Source organism: Gekko japonicus, unplaced genomic scaffold, assembly GCF_001447785.1.
Source record: "Gekko japonicus isolate JY-2015 unplaced genomic scaffold, Gekko_japonicus_V1.1 scaffold246, whole genome shotgun sequence".
Classification (NCBI taxonomy): Eukaryota; Metazoa; Chordata; class Lepidosauria; order Squamata; family Gekkonidae; genus Gekko; species Gekko japonicus.
This window is the reverse complement of record NW_015162482.1, coordinates 1,149,501-1,173,050: the sequence shown is the minus strand read 5'-3', so window position 1 is coordinate 1,173,050 and position 23,550 is coordinate 1,149,501. Positions and strand designations below refer to the sequence as shown.

General features: G+C 42.3%; 1 protein-coding gene across 2 annotated transcripts in view; it reads right to left on the bottom strand.

Annotated features, from left to right (window-relative positions):
• SPATS2 (spermatogenesis associated, serine rich 2) overlaps positions 1-23,550 on the bottom strand; it is a 63,137-nt gene that overhangs the window by 14,751 nt on the left and 24,836 nt on the right. For both annotated transcript variants that reach the window (XM_015405888.1, XM_015405889.1), the window contains exons 3-7: positions 5,986-6,065; positions 5,300-5,408; positions 3,777-3,826; positions 2,436-2,697; positions 1,743-1,940 (exon numbers count right to left, since the gene is read on the bottom strand). In XM_015405888.1, the coding sequence (XP_015261374.1) occupies positions 1,743-1,940; positions 2,436-2,697; positions 3,777-3,826; positions 5,300-5,408; positions 5,986-6,065 (699 nt within the window). The remainder of the gene's footprint in view (positions 1-1,742; positions 1,941-2,435; positions 2,698-3,776; positions 3,827-5,299; positions 5,409-5,985; positions 6,066-23,550) is intronic.

The following is a 23,550-nucleotide window of genomic DNA, read 5'->3' as shown; positions in this document are numbered from 1 at the left end:
ATAAATAAATAAAACAGCCATGTTGAATAATAATAGGCAAAACTATCCAACTGTAAATGAGACTAAGTTTGGGAAAGTATTGCTCCAATAAATTAAAACCTGTTTGAGAGAACGGTTTCCTCTAAAGGAGAAGATAGAAGGCTTAGGTGCCAGTTTCAAAGTTTAGACTCTTTGCCTCAGATCTCTGACAGAGCACATCTCCATGCTTATTTCTGTCACCAAGGTTTGCTGGAGCTCTCACCCCCTACTAAGCTGAACTACCAGCTGCTTGTTACAGCCCTTGTTATAGCAAGAAGGTGAACCACCACTGCCAGGAGCCAGATATTCACATCTTCCTGAAGCCGAGAATAATGACCATCTTTAGAACTGAGGTCTTAGAGGTCCTTCTTACTGACAGGTGGAGAGAGGAATAATGGAGGCAAAAAGAGAAACCACAAAGGACAGTTGTTTCTCATTAACTACTAGGTCTCTTAGCAATTCTGGTTCAGGAACAAACTCTGATCAAAGGGGGGGGGGAAGTACAGAATGTGGTTTTATGATTGGGAATAAAGTAGAACATCCCAAATCCATGTAAAAGGCTAGATATAAAACAGCAAAAGACTAGCCAGTTGGGATGTCAACTAATTAAAGGATTTTAGGCATCCAGCTCTCTGGTTTTCATTTAATTGTGAAAAGAGAAAAACAGAAGACAGGGTGCCAACTGCTGCCCAATGGAAATGCAACATTTCCTATTACAGTGTTCATAGTCCACCCACTACTAAGCAATCTAATTAAATTCAATTTCAACTAACTCTTGCTCACTTAATGTGCTCTGCAAATTAACTCCTCAAGTCTGCAATACATTCTGTGCCTTCCAAGAGTTCAGCACAGCCCAAATGGAAGCAGAGCTGGAACACAAATGGAATTTAGAAAGATATATTCAGTCCAGTGACTTTTGTTTGCTCTCAGAGCAGCCAGATAACAAGACACCCATCCTGAGGGGTGTGTGTGTGTTTGCTCAGCAACTTAACACATGATTTGTTTCCTTTCTTGGTTTCCAGATTTGGGCTGTCTTGCACCAGCAGCTAGTACACAGAACAGGCATGTGAGTTATAAGATAGGGGGAAATCATCTGTGATCTTCTCTAAACGGATCATTACCCCAGAAATGCTGGAACCTAATGTAGTAGTTAGCATTCTTCTGGTAGTAAAGGGCGATGACAGGTCATTTATTGTTTATAAAATGTTGTGAATACATTTTCTAGAGTTAAGAAATGCGGCTGAAGTGTTCACAAAAAAAGGAAGATAAGAATATCAACAGATGAAGTTGCTCCAGCTTTATGGATTCCAACAAGTGAACAAAAGCAGACACATTTTTCTATTGCATTTCTGTCTTGACATTACTCTAAGCAGTCCAGGGCAACATACATGGCAGCTGTTCTCGTTTTATCAAAGTAACCTCTAAGGTATTTTAGCCTGATAGAGGAGCTGGCACACAATCCCCACCTACCTGCTAGAAGCTTTATGGGTGAGTGGGGATTTGAACCTATTTATCTGTGACCCTGGTCCTACACCCTGTCCACCACACAGGCTCAAGAAATAAAGTACACAAAAAAGATTAGATTAGATCAAAGCACCTGATACTTTATATCATAGTCTTAGATCCCAGACCACTTCTGGCTTGGGCCACCATTCATAAACTGGTCAGCAAAGCCAGATGAGCAACAAAACCCATGCAGCAACCACAGATGTCCTCAGGCCTACCTAGCTTTTTGTTTCCAGAGGACACAGGGACCTCATCTAGCATTGCCAGAGATGAAGGAACAGTTGAGTGGGTGCTCGGTACAGATCTGGCGAATGGCTTGCTGGGGCTCCTCACTTCAGGATGCACTCTGTGAGAGTGGGTATTCTGGGCAGACTTTGGACTGAAGTCTGCTAGGCGTTTTTCTAACTCAAGTGTTGCTGGGGAGGGGGGAAAAACACATAGGGTCAACCCACCAGATAACATGAAAGAAATATTAGCCACACTTGCCCACATTATTTTCCCCAAGCACATTTTGAGAGGCTTGGCTCAGTCTCTATCTATAGCATGGCCCCAAACAGAATAGGCTTTGAATATGCTCCCCCCCGCCCCCCGCTAGAATCTCCTTGGTGCCCTAGCTTCCTTCTCCATGCAGCCTAGCCCCCATGCTTTCAAGGCTTAATGGGGCTAAGCCAACGCTAGACTTCTATAAGTAGCCTTCAGCTTGCTCCCACTCCCATCCCCCAGGACCCTCCGGAAACCCAAAAATAGTTTCAAAGGTATTCCAAAAAGACCAATTCACCTTGTATCACAGAAAGGTGTTATGTACAACACAATTTAGAACACTCTCACTAACAGATATTTAACCACAGCAGCTGACAAGACAGTGGTGGAAAAGGGAAAAACAAGCCCTCCCCCCATGCAGTAGAGCTAACCTGCTCTGTCAGGCACCTCAGGAGTTGCAGGTTCACTCTCCTCCAACTCTCTGGCATCTATGGAAAGAGTATCCAAACCTTCGCTGAGCGAGTCCACAGATTCTGTGTCATTGGTTGTGCCATTGACATGGTAACCATTGATCCCGCCCTTCTCTGATGATGCTGCAGACTGTTCCTCTTCAGTGGATGCAGGCTTGCTGGGGTCGAGAAGGCTGGCACTTGATTCTGCAGGAGGCTTTGGTTTGGTTTTCTTCTTTTTGTTCTAGGGTTTCATAGATCCACCCCACCCCACCAAAGAAAAAGACAGTTAATTCCTGAAGTGAAACCTAAGTTCATTCTTAGGATGGATGAGACTCAGCTATCAGACACATGGTAACCATGCACAGGCAGATATTATAGTACAGTAATATGGCCTGGGACAGATTATCTATATTGTAAAAAGGTAAAGGTTCCCTTGCTCGAAAGCCAGTCGAATCCGACTCTAGGGTTGTGGTGCTCATCTTCGTTTCAAAGCCGAAGAGCCAGAGCTGTCCGAAGACATTTCTGTGGTCATGTGGCCGGCATGACCACATTTAAAATAAGGTTATCACCAGGCACCTGGCAAACTGTCCCAAGATAAGCAGAGAAATCTTCCCAGTAGTCAGGCTCAAGGGCCCTTGCTCCAATTAAAGAAGAGGCTACAGGCAGCTGGAGAAAAGTCAGCTTGCACCCGAGGAGAGAAACGGGTGCCTTAGCTGGCCAAGATAATCAGTTGGGATAAAAGGCCAGGGACTGGCTGAGTCCACTGAAGACCAGGAAGGGTTAGTGAAAAACAGGGTATGAGGGACAAGGAATAAGAAGTGTCATATATGAGAAAAAATGAGGAAAGTCTGCTGGGAGTACAAGAGAAGTGGCTGGATTAAGCAAATTTAGAAACCGGGAGACTACCTCAACCCTGTTAAGGAACAGTTTAAAATGGTGTATATCTGGAGCGAGTTTCCTGGACTAACTAGAACTAACTGCAGAAAAAAGGGAATAAAATGTGTTAAAACTGATTCCAGCTGAACTTTCCCAATAATACTATTATGCATAGTCAAGACAGTAAAGTGAATTATATGTTTTAAGCTTCACTTCAAAACCTACCTGGCTGCACAGGAGATCACTATCAGCAGGTAGGTAATCAATATAAAAGTAATCATTTGGATACATCCTCTCACAGGCTCTTTTACTGCATCCCTACTATTAAGTAGGAGCAGCACAGGGAGATGGGCTTAGCAGCAATGGCTATCTTTCAATTACCCCAGCAAGCCAAGAAAATATATAACTTAAAAACAGTGATTTCATGTACAAATCCAGCTTTACCTTTTTCTTGCCTGTAACTGTCCATTCTTTCAATACGGCACTGGCACTGCCTGTAAATTAATATAAATTAAAAATCATAAGCAGTAATTGTTCATGTGTTCCTCATCCACCCAATGGAGAAATACACCTGACATTAAAAACACCTGGAATATCTCCTATAATCTGCATTCAGTGTTCTTCTGCAGCAACATTTAATTCTCACTCTGGGAACAACATCCTACACATAAAATTGACTTCATTTCACCAGTGGTTTACATTGGTGTGGGAGGATGGCATATGTGTGGGAAGAGAAGAAATAAATTTGCCTCTGCCCAGGCACAGACAGCACTGTTAAGGACCTTAGATAAGAAAATTTTAGATAAGATCTTTGTAGGACACAGCATAGTCGGTTTAGAAGTAATAGGTTTTGTTTAATAGTTGTGCAGTGGCCTTTTAAGCTCTACAAATTCTAGTCTCACTCATATACGGTACAATTGTCTTTTCAAAACAAATACTAAATAGATTCTGAAAGAGACTGGTGAAGAAAATTATATTTACAAAGAGGACTGAAACTTATGTGCCTGATTGTTACTGGAAACTACGACAAAGGCCTCTCCATGTAATCGATACCATACAATGAAAGATGCACCTGGGGTTGCCACTTAAACTGGCTCATACCCAGTTTCATGTTATGCAATGAAAATGTCAGTGTTTGTGAACCTATATAAGCTTATGCAAATGAGTCATGCTGAAAAATGGAATTTGTATTGCCACTATCATACCACATAGCACAGTCAATGTAAAGTTTAATAGCTAGAACAAGAATTTGCCCACACTCTTCCAAAAAGAATTTCTAATCCTCACAACTAAAAGTAACAAGTAGAAATGTATTGGCAGTCCACATACACAACTTAGAAGTGAAAGACCATTTGAGGGTCACTCTATATATAGCGTTTTCATACACAAACCTAAATTTTGTGTGGAAGACTTAGCATCCCACATGAAAATTGCAGGAATGTCTATTTCCTACAATTATGCATATTTGGATACCCACAGAACACATGTCTAAAATATGCATCTTGGTCTGATCATGTGAAGTAACCCTGAGGAGGTTATAAAGTATAAACTGGTCACATGGTAGACCTCTTTACTCAGCAGTCGCAGTCACATTCTTGAAGGCAGAAAAAGAAGTAAGGACTGGAGAGCAAGAAGAGCCCTGCTGGACAATGCCCAGAGTCTAGTCACCCAAGATTCTTTTTACTACAGTGGTCCTGGGAAGCCCACAAGCTACTCCTCACCATGCCCTCTCATCTCAAATGTTATTTCTTATTCCTTGACCAAACACAGTACAAGTCTTGTAAGAAAATATATAAACCCTAGTAAATACCAAAATGCAAACATAACACTGTGTAACTGCACAATTATGTAGAGAGGGCAAGTGAAGTAGGATGCCAGTAAATTTGCCCACTTCACACTACTTATTCCCGTCACAGAGTTGGGGTTTTGCAGCCTCCCAACCAGAACTGTGTTACTGAAAAACTCACCTTCCATGAAAGCCTGCACTGTTCGGTCTACACAGTTATCAAAGTGCTGCAGCACTAGGATAATTTCATTGTTGCTGCGATTGGGGACTATTGCTCGCACGGCACTGATCTAAAAGAAGCGAGATATCCAAGTCACACATTAACCAGTTGCTTCCAATTGTCAAATATTCTCCCTCACTTCTTACAGAGGAAAAGAATTAAGTTTCTGTTCTCCCAGCCAATGTTAGTTTCATTTCTGCACTGGGAACAGCCCACTAATACTGTTTTCTTTGGCAACATTTTTCTGAAGCCAGTCCCAGAGCAGGCAGCAAGTCTATAACTGATGCTGTAAGCTGGGATCAATGTGAATTATCACAATCAGGTCATGAGTTTATGTTGTCTCCTTAAAATTTATATCATGAATCAGTAAGACTGGAATTTAAACAGCTGGACAGATAAAACAGGAGTTAGTCCCACTGCTATAGTGGCCCAAGTCACTTGCCAGGAAGGGGGAAAGAGATACAGTATGTTGCTCACCAGCCAAGGACAGAGCTATCACATGAAACTGTAGAAGGGTTAAGAAACCTGCCTATACTGACAGGAGAGCCTCCACAAATCTAAGTTCCTATTCACAAGCACAGATGTCATCTGCAAACCAAAATGCTGTTTCAAACACTTAGCTAAACAACAGCTCAGGAATTGCTCACCTTTTCTTTCATGTTTTCAAAGGTACCTCCTTGGGCCATCACAGTATTGGACTGCACATCAAAAATAAACCCTGATGAATCTGAAGAAGCAAACATAAGTTAATGTTCAGAATGGAAGACACTAACCAGATACAAATAAAGTTCATGGGCCGGCTCTAGGTAGAGACTGCCCTGCCCTGAATGATCATAAAAGCAAGGTAGAAGATCATGCTAAAAGAACTGCTCTGATCCCTGAAAGCAACCCTTGCAGATATGCCTCAGAAGGGAGGAAACATTAGTTCAATGGACTGAACCTGGCAGCAATTGTACATATTGCTTTCATAGAGAACTCTGATCTGGCCCTTCTGTGTCAGGGCCAGGGGTCATTTCCTGCAGGAGCGCACAGGAGCAGAGCTCCGGCAGCAAAGAGCCCAGGGGGCGGGCACATGCAACAAGCCCCACCCCCTGCTCCCAGCAGCCCTCAGTCAGAGCAAGAAGCAGTCACGTAAGTTGCAGAGCTCCCCTCAGCTCTCCAGTCCAAAATAGTCCAGTGGCACTTTTAAGACCAAGTTTTATTCAGGTACAAGCTCTCCCTCCTCTGTGAGGGCAGATCTGCACGTTCCCCCCCCCCCAATAGCTACCAATCCAAAACAGTCCAGTAGAGCCTGAGCGGTGGGTGTTGCCTTCTGACTCACGTCCGGTGATGTCAGGGGGTGTGGCATATGCAAATAAGTTATGCTAATGAGTTATGCTAATGAGCTCCTGCAACTCTTTTTCTACGAAATGACCCCTGGTCAGGGCTATTTGTCCTCAAAGTCTGCCACAGGTGTGCTTGTATTTGACCAGTTCTGAGAGTCAGAAGCTCAGCCTGGTATATTTCTAGACATATCAAAACCTTTCAACATCTTAAGTTGATCATCTGGTCCTACATGCCTTCACTGTTTCCAATTGGTCATCCTAAGCAGAGTTACACACTTTTGCACCCATTCATTTCAAAAGTATAATGCTGGTTAGGATGGCACTATAAGTGAACCCCTTAACTGCTTTTCTAGAGCAAACACAGGCTGGACTGATGCCACAAGAAAAAGGGGGGGGGCACATTAATGACTCAGTATCTTTTCAAACCACCCTCTTAGAATGAGACAGCTGCTTCTTTCACTTAGCGCATGCCCTTTTCCAGTTGAATGAGCACTCAGTGAGGCTGTCACTCGCACTGTGCTGCCTAAACTCAAAACAGGTCAGCTTTCAGCACAATACCATCAGTCAGGGATGAGATCAGGGCACGGCCAGTGGTGCACATACAAACCAGCTTGCCCCACAGCCTGAATAAAAACTACAGCAGCCCCAGAGAAGATCATGTGAATATCAAAATATCTATTAGGTGACATGATGATAGACCTGCTCAAATTTTGATCAGTTTAGTTTTATAAGGCTGTCAAGTTGCTAACATTCTGCCATATTAGCCAATTTGGTTGGTGAGGAGGGGAACAGAACACACAAAAATCACACCAACAAAATGTAACCACAAGTTAATCTAATGCAATACCAACTGAGTTAAGTAGAACAGTCCTAATGCGTTTGTACTGCTGTGCTAATAAAAGAACAACATGTGGTTATCAAAGCTATGTACAGAAATCCATCTCAGCACCTAACCTTTACTCAATATTTAATGTCATCTCACCCTCCTGGATGTGCAAACTGCACCAGAACCCATTAGTCAAGATCTGCCAGCTCCTAATCCTGATAAATGCCAGCCTAACTTCCAACAAAACCTTTATTTGTTTTACATTTAGGACTTGTGGCCACAAATGGGTCATTGCTCTTCCTATACCTAAAGGACTGAAGTAACAAGAAAGAAGTGGCTTGATTATTTAAGGATCTGGGGTTCTTGTTTTGAGAAATTCATTAGACCTATGTGGTCCAGAGTATCAGCATGAAGTCTCTGGATGTGTTCTCTCCCTTCTACCTACCACTCATCAAAAGTGGCATGGAAGAAACAAGTTGATCATCCTAGTTCTCAGACTTTTCCATTATTGATCCAAGGCCTCTAATCTTTTGGATACACTTCTGTTGCCCTGTCTTTCTGCTGTGAAAGTATTTCTCCCTCCTGATAAAAGGTGTTCTGAAAGTGTCAGCTTAAGCATGCCCCATGCCCATGCTGTATAAAAGCAGAACTACACATCATATTTAGTTCTGTGATCACATTATATATGGAAAAGAGGGACAGGGAGAAGGACCTTAACCCTTTCTTCCCTTGCAATTTTCAAACTGATTTAAACTGCTAACTGAAGTGGGCAATTTTAACTGACTCCCCCTCTGCAGCAGCCCATACTACAGGGCAGTTTGTCTTTGAGGCTCTTCTTACACTCCAAGAGGAATTTCAGAGCAGGCTGCTTGAGAAGAAACTGGGGAAAGATCCACTCCACTAACTTTTTCCATGAATATTTCCTGAATCCATCCCATTGATTTAAAACAAAAATGTCCATTATGTTTCATATAGTTCCCAATAAAAAGTACACACTAGTCGGTAAGTTTGTTAAATACTTTGTAATGTATTATATACTAGAAAAATACTGCCAATTCCCTATTTAAAAGAGAACTTAACAACCAAATAGCTGTCCCTCTTACAATTTGCAGCTCTTTATGTTGGCTGGAGTTAATGCTAGAAGCTGTTTCCTCATTCCACTGGTTCTTTCTGCCTTAGGCTGCCCTTCTTATCTGCCAGGTAAGCTACCCTGCCCCCCCCCCCCATAATGTCAACTTGAATCAAAGGCTGGTGGTAGTTACTGGGCAGATCATCTACCTGTAGGCAACACCTGCTGTAAGTCCCAGGCCCCCTTGACTGTGCTCTATGATGATTTATAATGTCCCCCTCTCAAAACAAAATTCCTTTGCAAAGAAAAGCCCCTTTTTGCACGTTCCTAGTTCGGAATTGCCAACCTAGCAGTTTGAAAGCAAGAAATTGCAAGTAGATAAATAGAAACCACTTTGGTGGGAAGGTAACAACGTTTTGTGCACCTCAGCGTTTAGTCATGACGGCCACATGACCATGAAAATGTCTTCAGACAGTACTGGCTCCTCAGCTTGGAAACGGAGATGAGCACTGCCTCCTAGATTTGGATTCGACTAGCTTTCAAGCAAGGGAAACCTTTACCTTTAATTCAGTTTTAGGATACATGTTTGCATAAACTTCAGATTCATTTTAAACCAGATTATTTAAGAGAACACTGGAGTTGAAATATTTTTTTGAAAACGAATGATTTTTGAAAAATCATCTCTGTTTAATAGGGATTCATATGAGTTGAATAAAGCATTATCTGTTACTGCTGACAAATGTTTGCCGAGATATTTGTGCTCTAGATAGGTCCTTTGTAAAAAATAATTAAGGGACTATAGTAAACTGGTCCTCTTCAGTCCTTAAAACGTCACCTTGCTTACTAAAAATGACATGGTGGTCTGTTTTCATAGGGGAAAGATGCTATTCTACAGCTTGATTACCAAGCATGCATTCATAAGATGATCAATCCACATCACAGAAGATTTTGAGACTTTTTCCCTTTGAGTCTTTTTTAAAAGGAAAAAAGTACAGCACACAGCAGCTATTCCTTTGTGCTCAACTCCAGCGATTACGTTAGCCTCAACAGGGCCACTGTAATCTTATCCCGTTCACAGAGGGATAAATATGTATGCAAGTAACAGCTACATGTCATGCTGTTTTATGTCATGCTATTTCATTTTTTTATGCTGCTATTTTCTATACGACCAAAACGGTTCCTTCATACAGTACTTGAAACATCCCAACCACCATAGCAACCTGTCAACACATTAACTATTTGTCATCCCATTTACTGGAAAAAATTGGGTAGTTTTGTTTTAGCATCCAGGCCTCCTAAGTAGACTTGGATACAGCTGAATATCAACAGAAGTGGGTATGTGTCTGTTTCCACACACTGTTCAAACGCAACTTTTTAAGCACTGTAAAGTCACAGACACTAAACAATGCAGTTTTTGAAAAGGGGCTCCTAAATCTGGTTACCAAGTGCCCTGTGAAGAGGACTGTAACAATATCAGAAACTAGGTATTCAGTTCTATAGCAATTCAGTTCCAGTTTAGTATGAGAAAAGATGGGCTGTTTCAAGATCAACAAGACCCAGCAGGTCAAAGTGGAAACCACTTAGGGTCGTATTCTAATTAATGGCCTTCAAGCACATCAAACTGGTCCCTATCCTGCTTGACCCTCATGTAAATCCCACAGCACTCATAAGAAAATAAACTACAATCCTTATCAGTGAATACTGTCTTTCCATGCTGTGTTTTGGCACAGATCAAGATCAAAACAATACCTCATTATAAGAGGCTAAAGTTTCATTTGATATATACACTTTGTTCACATATGAAGTGGGGGTGGCTGATATAGTTTTCTGGTCCATGAACCTCCCACCTCCCATGCAACCTCTTAGCTCCATCCACTGTTCTCCATTTCTGTCACATTCCTAGAATCTGAGCCCAAAATGGGGAAAACAGCTTGAGCAACCAGACATAGGGGTCAATGTTGTTCTCCAGAATGCTTTTTTTTTTAACTGTCCTGAAGGACAGAATTTTATTAATTTTCCAAACAATACACAGACAAGTAGACATACGACATATAACATATATGAGGGTAAATATGAGAACTTAACCATCGTGAAATTGCCTTCTAAGTCTAGACTTCGCTTCATATTCCGTTATAATATATTAAATACTTCTGTGCAGACTTATACCTTACATTGAGTTCTGTATCTAAAGCTGCATTTTTAAAATTATAAACCAATGTTTACTGTCTTAAAAGTATTATCAATAAGTCATTCTGCTTCAGTCTGTTATATCCTTGTTATACCAGTCATAGAATCGTTTCCACGTCTTATCAAATGTGTAATTTGTAGATCTTTTCATCAACAGAGTCAATTTATCTTTCTGCTGTTTCCATCAGTTTATTGATATAGTCTTGTTTCTTTGGTACTTCAGTTGATTTCCAATATTTGGCATATAAAATTCTTGCTGTTGTAGTAAAATAAACCGTCAAGTATCTAATATTTTTATCAAAATCATTTGATAGTATTGATAGGAATACTTCCGGTGTAAATGGTATCGCGCATCCTAAGATTTTTTTCAATTATTTCATGGATCCATATCCAATATTTCTTAGTAATACAACAATGCCACCACATATGGAAAAAGGATCCTATTTTACTTTGACATTTCCAACAAATATTAGAGCATTTACTATTTGATTTCGCTATTCTATCAGGAGTTATGTACCATCTATAGAACATTTTATACATATTTTGTTTATATGTAATAGCTTTTGTAATTTTAATATTTGACTTCCATATTTGCTCCCATTGAGCTAGATCAATATCGTGACCAACATTTTGTGCTCTTAACACATTAGTTTTAACAGTCTCGTCATATATTACATCACTGAGTATGAAACTATGTTCTTTTCATTAGCTTAGAATCCGAAGACGTCAAGATTTTTTCAAGTTCTGTCAAGTTTTCATAAAATCCCACTCTTCTATCTTTATAGAATCGAGATTCTATTTGAGCTTTATGCCACCATGTTAAGTGATCTGGTACTCTCAATTCATTCTTATCATTTAATATATCTTGATATCTTATTAGTTCTTTTCCAGTGTATACATTTGGAAGCGTAAAGGCTTCTATAGGAGCCATAAGTCTTGATTTTTGTGTGTAAAATCTTTTATAAATAGCTTCCCATACTTTTAAAAGTGATGCTCACAGCCAATGTTGCTTAAAGTATTTCTGTGACGATGCCTTTTCATACCATAAAAAGGCATGCCAACCTAGCAAAAGATCATGACCTTCTAATTTTAAAATTCTCTCATTCTCTAGTATAATCCAATCCTTTATCCATACCAGTGCCGCTGCTCTATAATATAACAACCAATTTAGTAGACAGAATCCTCCTCTTTCTTTAGTGTCTTGCAACGCCTTAAATCTTATTCTTGGTCGTGTTCCTTGCCATATAAATTTTGAAACTACTTGATCCAGTTCTTTAAAAAGAAATGGTTCTGTAGTATAGGAATTGTCTGGAATAAAAATAGCCACCTGGGGAGGATATTCATTTTAATAAGCACAATTCGTCCCATAAAAGAGATCTGTAAACTTTTCCATTTTTCCAAGTCTTGTTTAGTTGTTTAAGAGTTCTTTATAATTGTTTCCATATACAGCGCTCCAGAACGCTCTTTTGACTGTTAATGACTAAGCCCACCTAGCCCAGTTTCATATGTACTTCAGCCACCTTGGTTGTCTTGTTTTTTTCCAGAGCTCAGTTGCCCAAATCATTCAGCCTTATTGTTCAGACTAAGCAAATCCCCCCTTGAAATCAATACACTGATGGCACAGTCCTTCCCACAGCCAGCACAAACTCTCTATCTCATGCTTTTAAAGCTCTCCACAGCCTTGACCAATTCTCTCTCAGCATTTGCTGTGCTCCCTATAACCATTGTGCATTTGACACAGCCATTCCAATGATTGTTTCTCAATGGGCATGTGTAACAACCTCCTCTCTAGAGAAGCTGGAGCAGCAAGTAGAGTCAAAGTATGTTATCAGCCAGCCAAGCCCAGCAGAGCAAAGGGACACTGAAGTCTCCTCTGAGGAAGAGTCAGCCAGCAAACCTGACCCCCAACTCACAGCCAGCAGCAGAGGTGTTGCAGGAGGCTGTTTTGAGAGACGTAGTGCTCACCTGGCAGCACAACACTGGCCCAGCACCAACAGTGAGGATGAGTGCTTGCAGGAGCAGGACTAAGGCAGCCAGCTTGTGAATGACGCAATACAGGCTGCTGAGCAGCATGGTGTTTAAAAGCAACAGAGAAGCGAGCGGCTGTGTAGAAGCAACTCCTCCAATAGCTACTGACTTTGCTCCCTCTGCTCTGGATTGTCCTCTTCATCTCTGACCCTGGCCTGTACCTTCATATTTTTGTTCTTGGACTGTCCATCAGATTTGTAGCTGTGAACGTTGTCTACCTCATGCCTGAACCTTGGAACAGGACGCCTGGCCCTGGAATTGCTCTACAAACTGTGATGCCAAGAAACAGCATCTGTGTGCCTGCCTGGAGGAGGCCGGCCATCAGAACACATGTGGGGATGGCATACATACATCCTGACTCTGTGCCACTTGCTGCTGATGCTGCCCTTCACTATTGTCACATTGATGCAAAGTGCTGATATGGCGAGAATCTTGTTGGACCCCCGCCCAGGCTCAGCTGTGAATGGAAAAAAGTCTGCTAAAAGTCTGAGGGTAGTGGTGAGAAAAGCAGAGCTTAGCTCCACCATTTTGAAGGCAAAGCTTAGCCCTGCCCCCTTCCCTGATTGGCTGCAGACAGAACATCCACATCCACACTCCACCTGCAGCTGCCCCACAGTTTCCCCTTTGAGTCAGAGCACAGGGGGTAGGGGTTGTTTGATTTTGTTGCTGCAACTGAAAGGGAAAAGCCCTGGGAGCCCCACGAGTCACACAGAAGCCCCCAACAAAATCAGGGCATCCAGCTACCTACATCAGACAAAATCCTTGTGTGGAAGTGACCCAGCTCTTAAATGACTCAACCTGTACGTCCTTATACCAAGAGTTTCCTCTGCTTCTCCCTCTCTGCAAACTCCACATCTTCTAAGAAATAATTTTTGCCTTCGTACCATACTGAGATGATCAAATATAAGCAACTGCATTTGTTCATATACATTCTTTTCATTTCCTATTCCACCCCTCAGTTTTCATTTCCTTCTAGTCTCTCTTTCTCTCTCTGTTGTCCCCCCACAAGGGCTGCCAACTCCAGATTGGAAAACTCCTGGATATTTGGGAGTGGAGTCTGGGGAATATGGGATTTCGGGAGTTGAGGGACCTCAGCAGGCTATAATGGTATACAGTCCACTCTCCAAAGCAGCCATTTCCTCAAGCAACTGTAATACTGGGAGATCTTCAGGCCTCACCTGGAGATTAGCAACCCTACCACTACCCTGCTTAAATTTAGGCTAGAATTTTCTTAGGACAAAAACTTTGCTTAAGTTACCCTGTAAAGTACCATGCAAAACAGCAGTATAATAATGTTTGCTATTGTATAGTGTAATAACTTTCAGCTACAGCAGCACTGGGACACTCAACCATTTGATGCTGACATCTCAAGATGTGCCTCTGTCTCAAAGACTAACTGAAAAGCATTCATATCAGAGCTTCATTCTAGAATCAATATCAGAGTCACATTACCTATCTGGGTCTGAGCCTCGGCAGAGTTGGTGTGGTATAGTGGTTGAGAGTAGGACTGAGGACCTGGAATGACTGGGTTCAAATACCCCGCTCAGCCATGGAAGCCCACCAGGTGCCCTTGGGTCTGTTGCTGTCTCTCAGCCTAACCTACCCACCTCACAAGGTTGCTGTTGTTAAGAATAAGTGGAGAAAGGGGGAATGTTGTGAAAAGCTGCTTCGGGTCCCCTACCAGGGACAAAAGCAAGATGTAAAGTTAAAAGCTATGCAAAATGTGTAGGAGACACTGATGATATTTCATTTAATACAAAGTAGCTGCAATTATACCAGCTCAGAAAGCGCTCCCAATTCAGCTGTGTTGAAAAGTTGCCTCTCACAGCCAAACAGAAACACAGGGGTTTGTGGCCAATACATCCACAAATCTCATAGAACTGGGCTACAGCAACAGACTAAAATAATGGCAGATTCTTCTCGCAAACCACTAGTGATGGAAATAGTTCAGAGACTATTCCATCAATATTGCTTAACATTCCACCCAATGAAGCTGTAGTTAAGAATGAAACCATCATATGTTCACTGCCTTTCCAGGTCAGCAGAAACCGCTCATGATTTTCCATGGACAGTCAGTGAAGGTTTAAGTTAATAAGAAATAAAAGCTATTTAAGAAATGGAAACCTATGAGAAGCAAAGAGCGGCACAGATCTGCTCCAATTATAAGCACATCCAGCCACTGCCTCAATGCGCTGGTCATTAATTGTATTTAATGAATTGTTTTATATTGTTGTAAGCCACCCTGAGCCGGCTTTGCTGGGAGGGCGGGGTAAAAATCTAATGAAATAAATAAATAAATAAAATTAAAAGTGTCTGTTGGTAAGTGCAGAAGCAGTCTAACATACTATGAGACAAGTTTGCCACAACTTTCTTCTGCACAATTCATCTACACCTGGTGTGGCTTGTGTCAGAAGGAGCTTATGGAGCTGGGAAAAGGTCTCTAAAGTATTTGCCAACAATCATGCATTGTGGGCCAAAGTGGATGGGCTGCTATTGTTGACAGGTCATGATTTTGGAAAGATCTCATGGTATCTTCAAGTGGGATATCATACTGGAAGCCTCCCAGAATACAGACAAATTACACAGGACTAGGCATTATGGACAGGGGTAGACCATTGCTGAGCCAGGGATGAATACTCTCAGACTCTTGGTACCCAAATGAGAAACTGTGAAGGGAGGAAGAGATGGGATTATTCCTTACTTGCTAATTTCTCTGCTCTGAGGTACAGCACTGTAACACCAAGCTCTTAGCATCACCATGGAGAGTAATGAAAAGAGACTGAAAACTAACTCAAAACACAGTTGCAGAACATAACAGTGTGTACTAACCAAGAGTTTTCTTAAAATGTTTCTGAACACGTCAATGGAAAAATAAAAAAACTGCACCTTAGCTTATCCACTCCTCAAGCATTAGAAATAATCACTGTTACTTAAAATACAAACATATCAGTGCAATAAAATCACCTACATTATAAAAACACTACCCTTTTGGAAAGAGATAAAGCTTAACAGATGCCCAAGCTTCAACATAAATTGCATTCATTTAGCAGAATCACAAAACTAGACCCCTTTACTAAATTACTAGGTTTTGGAACTGTCAATGGAACTGCATTTTCAGCATAAATGGGTATCTATTGGGAGGTTAATTGAATGAATCAAAACTATTATGCAGTGCTGTCAAGCATCCATGAGGCTTTACAGTGTCTTAACACGAAAAAGGCCTCTGGCTCAAGGGGCTTACTATTGTAGGAAGTTATGTGTACTTACAGCAGAATTCTCTAAGTAGGTAACAAAAGCACAAAATTTCTTCATAGTTGAGTGAATTCCACCCCAATAACTCCCTCTCCACTGAGCAAAGTTTGAGGACTTCCTCCAGCCTAAAGAGCCTTCCTTCGACTTATGTGGTTCTTCTATTGGAGGAAAGCTCCTTGGGCCAGAAGAAGGCTACTTGGACAATGGCTGGATCCACCTCACTGTGTACAACACTGGCACAGTAATTCTCAAAGTCAATTTTTGTGTATCAAGGTTTAGAGGCAGTTTATATAATCAGAAAAAAACAGTATATATAGCCTTTCCTATACTGTACTATTTCAGGCTGCAGGTCTCCTGTGCTTGAATGATTAGAGTGGGGGGAGAAGAAAAGATTTTAAAAATCCACTGCACATAGATTAGTATATCAGGAAGCTTCATTCCCCCCCCCCGCTTGCTGATTTCTACCTACAAGAATGTTTTTGGTTTTTTGTGGAAGAGCATGCAATCCTCTCACTTGCCTGAAATGGCACAGTCGGGTGGGGGTGTGTGCCAATTTATTCTCTCAATATCATAACTGAACCCGCCATCTTCTTTATCTATTTAAGCTTTAAGAGAACTTGTGTTGTCCTGACTGGACAAGATAGAACAGGGGAGTTTATGCTGGGTAAGGAGGAAAGCAAGTGTGGAGATTGACAGTGCAGTCCTAAACAGAATCACACCATTCTATAGCCACTGAAGGCAATCTGCTTAGACGCAGGCAACTCTGCTTAGGGACTGCACCATGGATCTCCTTAATGGGAGAGGCCAGCTCCCCGTTTGAAGAACCACTAAGAAATCTTACAGTCTGCGGTCATGGTGCTAAGCTGAGCACAGCTCAAATACTGGAGGTGTTTCTAAACATCTAGCCACTCCTAACCTGCAAGAAGGGCTTCACATTTTGTATGGCAGATGCAATGGTTGCTGCGGGCCTGCTGGGAATCTAACATCTGAGGGAGCCACTTGCACCTGCAGACATGCCACATGCTCTACCTTACCTGTCTGCAGACATGTTTTTTCTCCTACCAACATTAGGGTGTCCATCTTTCCTGCCAGCAACCCATCTATCAGATCAACCATGAAGTGACCAGCAGCCTACAAAGCAATACTTCAACAAGAGACATAGCACATCAACTAGGTGAAAAAAAATACTCTTCACTTTTCAGATTCAAGAAACACTTTCAGGGCAGCTCTAACTATATAGGTGACTGATCCCCTTTAGCACTTACTCAACATTTACAGGTAACATTAAGTCACGGCTAGCAATTTTAACCCAAGAGTGGTGAAGACCTTGCAGCTTTTTGCTGCAGCAAAAACTTATGAAATAAACCATCAGGGTAATTTTAAATTATAGGATTCCAAAGGAGCAGTTGGGTTCAGGGTTTCTTTTAAGATGTAAAAAGACTTTTGGGCGCAACAGACTAAGGACACTATTGTGGCATATACTTTTTTGTGAAATCGTACAGCTGAAACTGTACTCTCAAGGGGTTCCTAATCATCATCTTAACTACAGGCTCTGGCATCCTGCAATTCTTCATGGCTTATCAGAAAGATTGCTTCAGGAAATGCCCCCCCCCCAAAAAAATGTGCCAGTAACTTAATAGGCAATGTTCAGTTTTACTGCACTGCTTGCTGACAGTCAGATTCCGGGTTTGTAGTTCTGAGCACCAAATACAGACACAGTAAACAAATATGCACAGGAGGATACAAGCACCAGCAAAATTACAGCTAGCCGGCTAGGACTGACGATTGGAATCCATGATTACATTAACAGTGCAATAAAATATACCCCTTAATATGGGAGTAACTGATTGATATACTTCATTGTACTACAATTTAGACTCCCCACAACTGCAAGTACTGAAGAAGTTGTGAAAGAGTTTGCAGTGGGTTTGTCATCCTTTATTACCGGTTGTTTCAGGAGAGTCTTTGAGCTTTGGCAAAAGGCAAAAAATACTTTTTGTCTCCACACAAGTCAAGCATACAACTTCAGGCCCAAAGGTGTCCTCCAAGATCTGGTATGATACAGAACACAGAATGCTGAAGAATGTATGGCTTCACAGCCTAACCCTAGACTTCTTTACTCATCAAGGAAGTCTCAAGGATTTCAAATAGACTTCCGCTGCCAAATTAGGATGCACAGCTTTGTTCTTTTTTTATAAGTTCTAAGCCTCCAAACATATGTCAATATTCTCCAGCAGACGAAGCTGCAGAATTCTGTATAGCTGCATGTCATTCCCTCATGGCTTCCAGTTACTCCTCTCACCACTCTTCCTCATTGTCTCTCGCTTCCTCGTACTTCTCGCCCTGTTCATTTTGCTGCTCCCACCCTGCTCTCTCCTAGACATGTCCCGACCTTTGTGAACTCTCCAGCTGGCAGGTGCCAAAATTAAAGCAGAACAGATTTGTACAAAATGCAGCAAGTCAGAATATTTGTGCTCAGTTATATTGATGAGGTGTTCAGGATTGGAGTCTCCTTGCCACCAAAATTAGGATCGCTTTTGAATATGAACAGATCTGCTTAGAAGACAAGTACCTGCTAAATGGCCCAGAAGTTCCTTCTAAAACATTTTCTTGGTAAACTGCACCATTTTCCGCATTCCTGGTCTTCCTTAATGCATAAATTTAATCTTAGATTGTACAGCGTGGAAGGGGAGAGGGAAATATTTGTTTGCAGGCAGCCCTGTGTCAAAAGCCGAAGTGAAAAGATAACATTCTGCTGTGGCAGTGTTCCATAAATTGTCTGTGTCCACAGATCCACAGTTTTTGGCTTGTATTTGTGGTGGAGTCTTATCTCATGTACCATATGGGGCTTTGGAAGCACTCTGAGGTATCAAGAGTGCTTCTAAGTGCTGCCAAAGCCTAGTATCTCACTTCTTTCTGGCTATAACCTGCCTCAGCAATATGGTCCATGTGAACAAAGGTGTATTTTTGAATCTCGTTCACAAGCACAGCAGTTCAGAATACATCAAAAGATAAGAAACCAGTAGGTACATCATACATTCCTATTGTGCGAACAGGGAAAACACACACTTTTGCTATGTACAGATGCCACGGGGAGCTGGATCAAGTCACTGCACCCTGCATGCGGTTTTAAGAGGACATCCTTCTCCCTGCACTGTGTACCCAGGGAGTATTCCTAACTTCATAAAGTGGGCAGCACTCTTCAGTTGACAAGTTCACCCTGAGACATCACAAAGTTGCTACTCCCACCCACTTTTCTGCTGCCAGACAGAAAGGAACAGTTGGATTATGCACGCGAACATTTCAGTTTGTAAGATTTACAATCTGTCTTGCTGTTACTTCTGACATTACTGAATTAGCAGAACCAAACAAACTAAAATATTTACTCACTTGGTTATCACCAAGGAACACTGGTCAGACTGTTACTGTGCTTTTCCACTGAACTTCTAAATATTTCCAAGGGGAAGACGTTAGTCATAGTAAGAGGAATAATTCAATAATAATGTACAGGAAGACTTTGATGGAAGGAATCACAACTCAAGGACATAACTTCTGGCAGAATGTTTAACAGCCAGCAATATTATGTGAGATCCAACAACTCAGGCAAGACTCTGCTGGTACATTTCAGGTATTTTCACAATTGTTCTCAGAAAAATTCAGCTATGATCATGAAATGGGGGAATTTAGTAGCTCTAGAACTACCACACTGTTTAAAAAAAATGGAGGAGAGGAGAACAATGTATGCTGCTTTGGGTCTCCATTAGGGAGAACGGTGTAGTATAAATGAAGCAAATATATTTTGAAAACAAACATGAGCGTTTCCAAAGGGAGCTTTGGTTTTTGAAAGATTATTACCCTGAAACTCTTGTTGTTTCCTAAGATGCTGCTGGACTCAAATCTCACTGTTCTACTGCAGACAGTGTTCCCTCTAAGCTGAGTTAGTGTGAGCTAGCCCACAGGTTTTTAGCCTCCGGCTCACACATTTGTGTCTTAGCTCAGGAAGGATGGCTCCAGAGCAAACTAATTTATGTGGCAGTCAAATCGCTCACTCACAACTTCAATGCTAGCGGCTCACAAAGTAGAATTTTTGCTCACAGGACTCCACAGCTTAGAGGGAACATTGACTGCAGACCGACAAGGTTCCCTCTGAAACTATCCTATTGCAAAAGACAAGTACAATTTTGTTCTAAAGATCTGAGCGAGAGAAGTGTCAGCTTTCAGTTTTGACAAGTCATGTTCTTAAATAATTATTTCTGAAGCATTTTCAAATCAGAATGCTATGCGACAGAGAAAATTAAGAACAGACTGAACCCAGGAAATGTATGACCTAAATGTCCTCCTAACCAAAACACAAGGAATTAGCAGGAAAAAGGAATGGGGAACAACTAAAGGCAGCCTGAAATGTTTCTTCAAAAGCTGTTAAAATACTCAAGATGATGGACATGTTATTAGTATCAACCAAGACTGCATAATGGTTAAAAGCACTGGACTTAGACCAGAAAGACCCAATCTCCACAAACCTTATTAGGTGACCTCGGGCCACTCACTATCTCATAGCCTAACCCTGGAGTCGCCAACCTTTTTGAGCCTGTGGGCAACTTTGGAATTTTGACATGGTATGGTGGGTGCAGTCACAACATGGCTGCCACAGGAGGCGGAGCCAGCCACAAAATGGTTTGTGCAGCTTACTTTCAGTCATACAATGAAGACCCTTGTGCTGTGGTGGCAGCTGCTGTCAAAGCAACATATCTGAAGATCCACATCACGAACCAGTTCTCCAGTGGCCAATCAGAGGACTTGCTGGGTAAAAGCACCACCTGCTCCCACACACTTTCTAAAGACACTGCAGGCACCTGGAAAGGCGCTGGGGGGGGCATGACATCCACAGGCACCATTCTAGGGACCCTTGGCCTAATCTATTTCATAGAGGTGCAAAGGTACACCAGTTTGAGCTCTTTAGAGAAAGGGAATTCCAGAACTGAACAAAGAGAAAAATTAAATGCCAACAGGTACAGCAGGCTGGGGGGTTGAGCATTTGTCCATCCCAACACCTTGTGGTTATGGGTTATTGCTTTATGGAACCACTCAAGATGCTGGAAAGCCCCCCCCCCCAAAAAAAAAAAACTTTACTGTTTCCATCAAGTTAAAATTGTTTCTCCCCCTCCCTTGAAGCTGGGGACTTACTCCCCCCCCCACACCTGAGAACTGGGAAGTTGCTCTGCCCTAGTTCAAGCCCTCCTTTCCACCTCTTATAAGACCCACCCACCCTAAGAACTAGATTTGCATTTGTGGGCCAGATCCCCTGCCTCTCCAGCCTTTGGCCCTCTACAGTCCCACCAGGATGTCCTCCCCCATAACCCATGGCTGCTGCAAATGTCAACCAGCCTCAACCCAGCCAGCTGGTGCCACGCCATATGTGCCTGACAGGCACTCTGGCAGGACCCTGTGAGTCACCTTCCTCCAATAAGGGTGATCCCTCATCCCCAGGTTATTGACAGCCAGTTCTACACAGGCTGGAGCTTCTGCACTTCAGATCCACCTGGATTTTACACGGAACTGACCCAATAAAAAAGCACTAAGATGTGCACCTGCAAAAGGGTTTTATACTTGTTTCTTAGCAGCAACAAACCTGGAAGAGTTGGAGGCTACTTCTGAAAATCATGCATACTTGTTCATATGTCAGTGAGAGCTTTGGATGCAGCAGGCAGGACCTGCGATAAATGAGAAGGCCCAGCAGCAAGCTAAGTCCATTACATAAACATGGGTCACTAGATGGAATTCTACTGCAGTTTAAGGAGTGCACTGCTCTCCTATTTGTCCAGCATGAAGAACTGTGTAAGGTAGTATTTCCTTTTGTCCGTCCTGAACCCATCAGCTTCATTGGATGCCCACAAGTTTCAGTATTTTGGGAGAGGGAGAAAAATGTCATCTCGGTCAACTCTTTCCACCTCATGCATAATTCTATAAACCTCTATCATGTCCCTCCTTAGTTGTCTCTTTTCTAAACTGAAAGGTCCCAGAGCCATCAGCCTTTCCTCATAGGTGCTCCAGCCCCCTAATCCTCTTGGTTGCCCTCCTCTGTACTTTATCCAGCTCTGTAATGTATATTGTCAGCCTGCTTATTTAATTTATATGCAGAGTACATCATGCAAAATGCCAACCTGGATGAATCACAAGCCGGAATTAATATTGCCTTGGACTGCAAGGGGATCAAATCAGTCAATCCTAAAGGAAACCAACCCTGACTGTTCCCTGGAAGGCCAGATACTGAAGCTGAAGCTCAAATACTTTGGCCACCAAATGAGAAGGGAGCACTCACTGGAGAAGACCCTGATGCTGGGAAAGACTGAAGGTCAAAGAAGAAGGGGACGGCAAAGGATGAGATGGTTAGACAGTGTTATTGAGGCAACGAACATGAAATTGAGCAAACTCCGGAGGATGGCGGAACACAGGAGGGCCTGGCGTGATGTGGTCCACGGGGTCGCAAAGAGTTGGACTTGACTGTGTGACTGAACAAATGTCCTTTTAGAGATACAGTGACCAGAACTGTACACAATATTCCAAATGAGGCCACATCATAGATCTATACGGGGCATTACAATATCAGCCATTTTATTCTCAATCCCTTTCCTAATAATCCCTAACATAGTTTGCCTTTTTCACTGCTGCAGCACACTGGATTGACACTTTCATTGAGCTATCCACTATGATCCTAAAATCTTTTTTCCTCTTAGTCTCAGCAAGTTCAAACCCCATTAGTGACTTGGTGACAGTAATCCATGCAATGGTCACGTCCAGGTTAGATTACTGCAACGTGCTCTACACAGGCCTACCCTTGAGTCTGACCCAGAAGCTGCAGCTGGTACAAAATGTAGTGGTGTCCCTGGTGACTGGGACATCTACGCAGACACACATTCAGCCAGTGCTGCACCAACTGCATTGGTTGCCAGTTGAGTACCAGATCAGATTCAAGGTGATGGTACTAACCTTTTTAAGGCCCTATGTGTCCAGGGAGCAGGGATCAACATACCTCTCTCCCGTATGTGTCCTGAAGAGCCTTGCACTCTTGTGAGCAGCACCGCTTTGCAGTCCCTGGCTCAAGGACGTCCGCCTTGCCTCGGCCAGGGCCTTTTCAGCCTTGGCCCCTGCCTGGTGGAATATGCTTCCAGCTGAGATCAGGGCCTTGTGGGATTTATTACAATTCCACAGGGCCTACAAAACGAAGCTGTTCTGCCAGGCTTTCGCTTGAGGTAGCAGATGTCCACAGAACATCTTCCCTGCTTAATCAACTTAAAATGCCTCAATTGTACTGCCTACACCAACTGGGCGCCAGCATCAACTGCTTTTGGTTAGTTGAGAGAAAGATGCCCCCCTGATATTGTCGCAGCATGTACTGTAGTCAGACAGTATTAGCTGCCATCAGATATTAAGTTAAGTACTGAAATATTTAATGGATGAAATGGTTTGAAGTTTTTATGGATTTTTATTGTTTTATCATGTGTTGTGAGCTGCCCTGAGCCTGCTT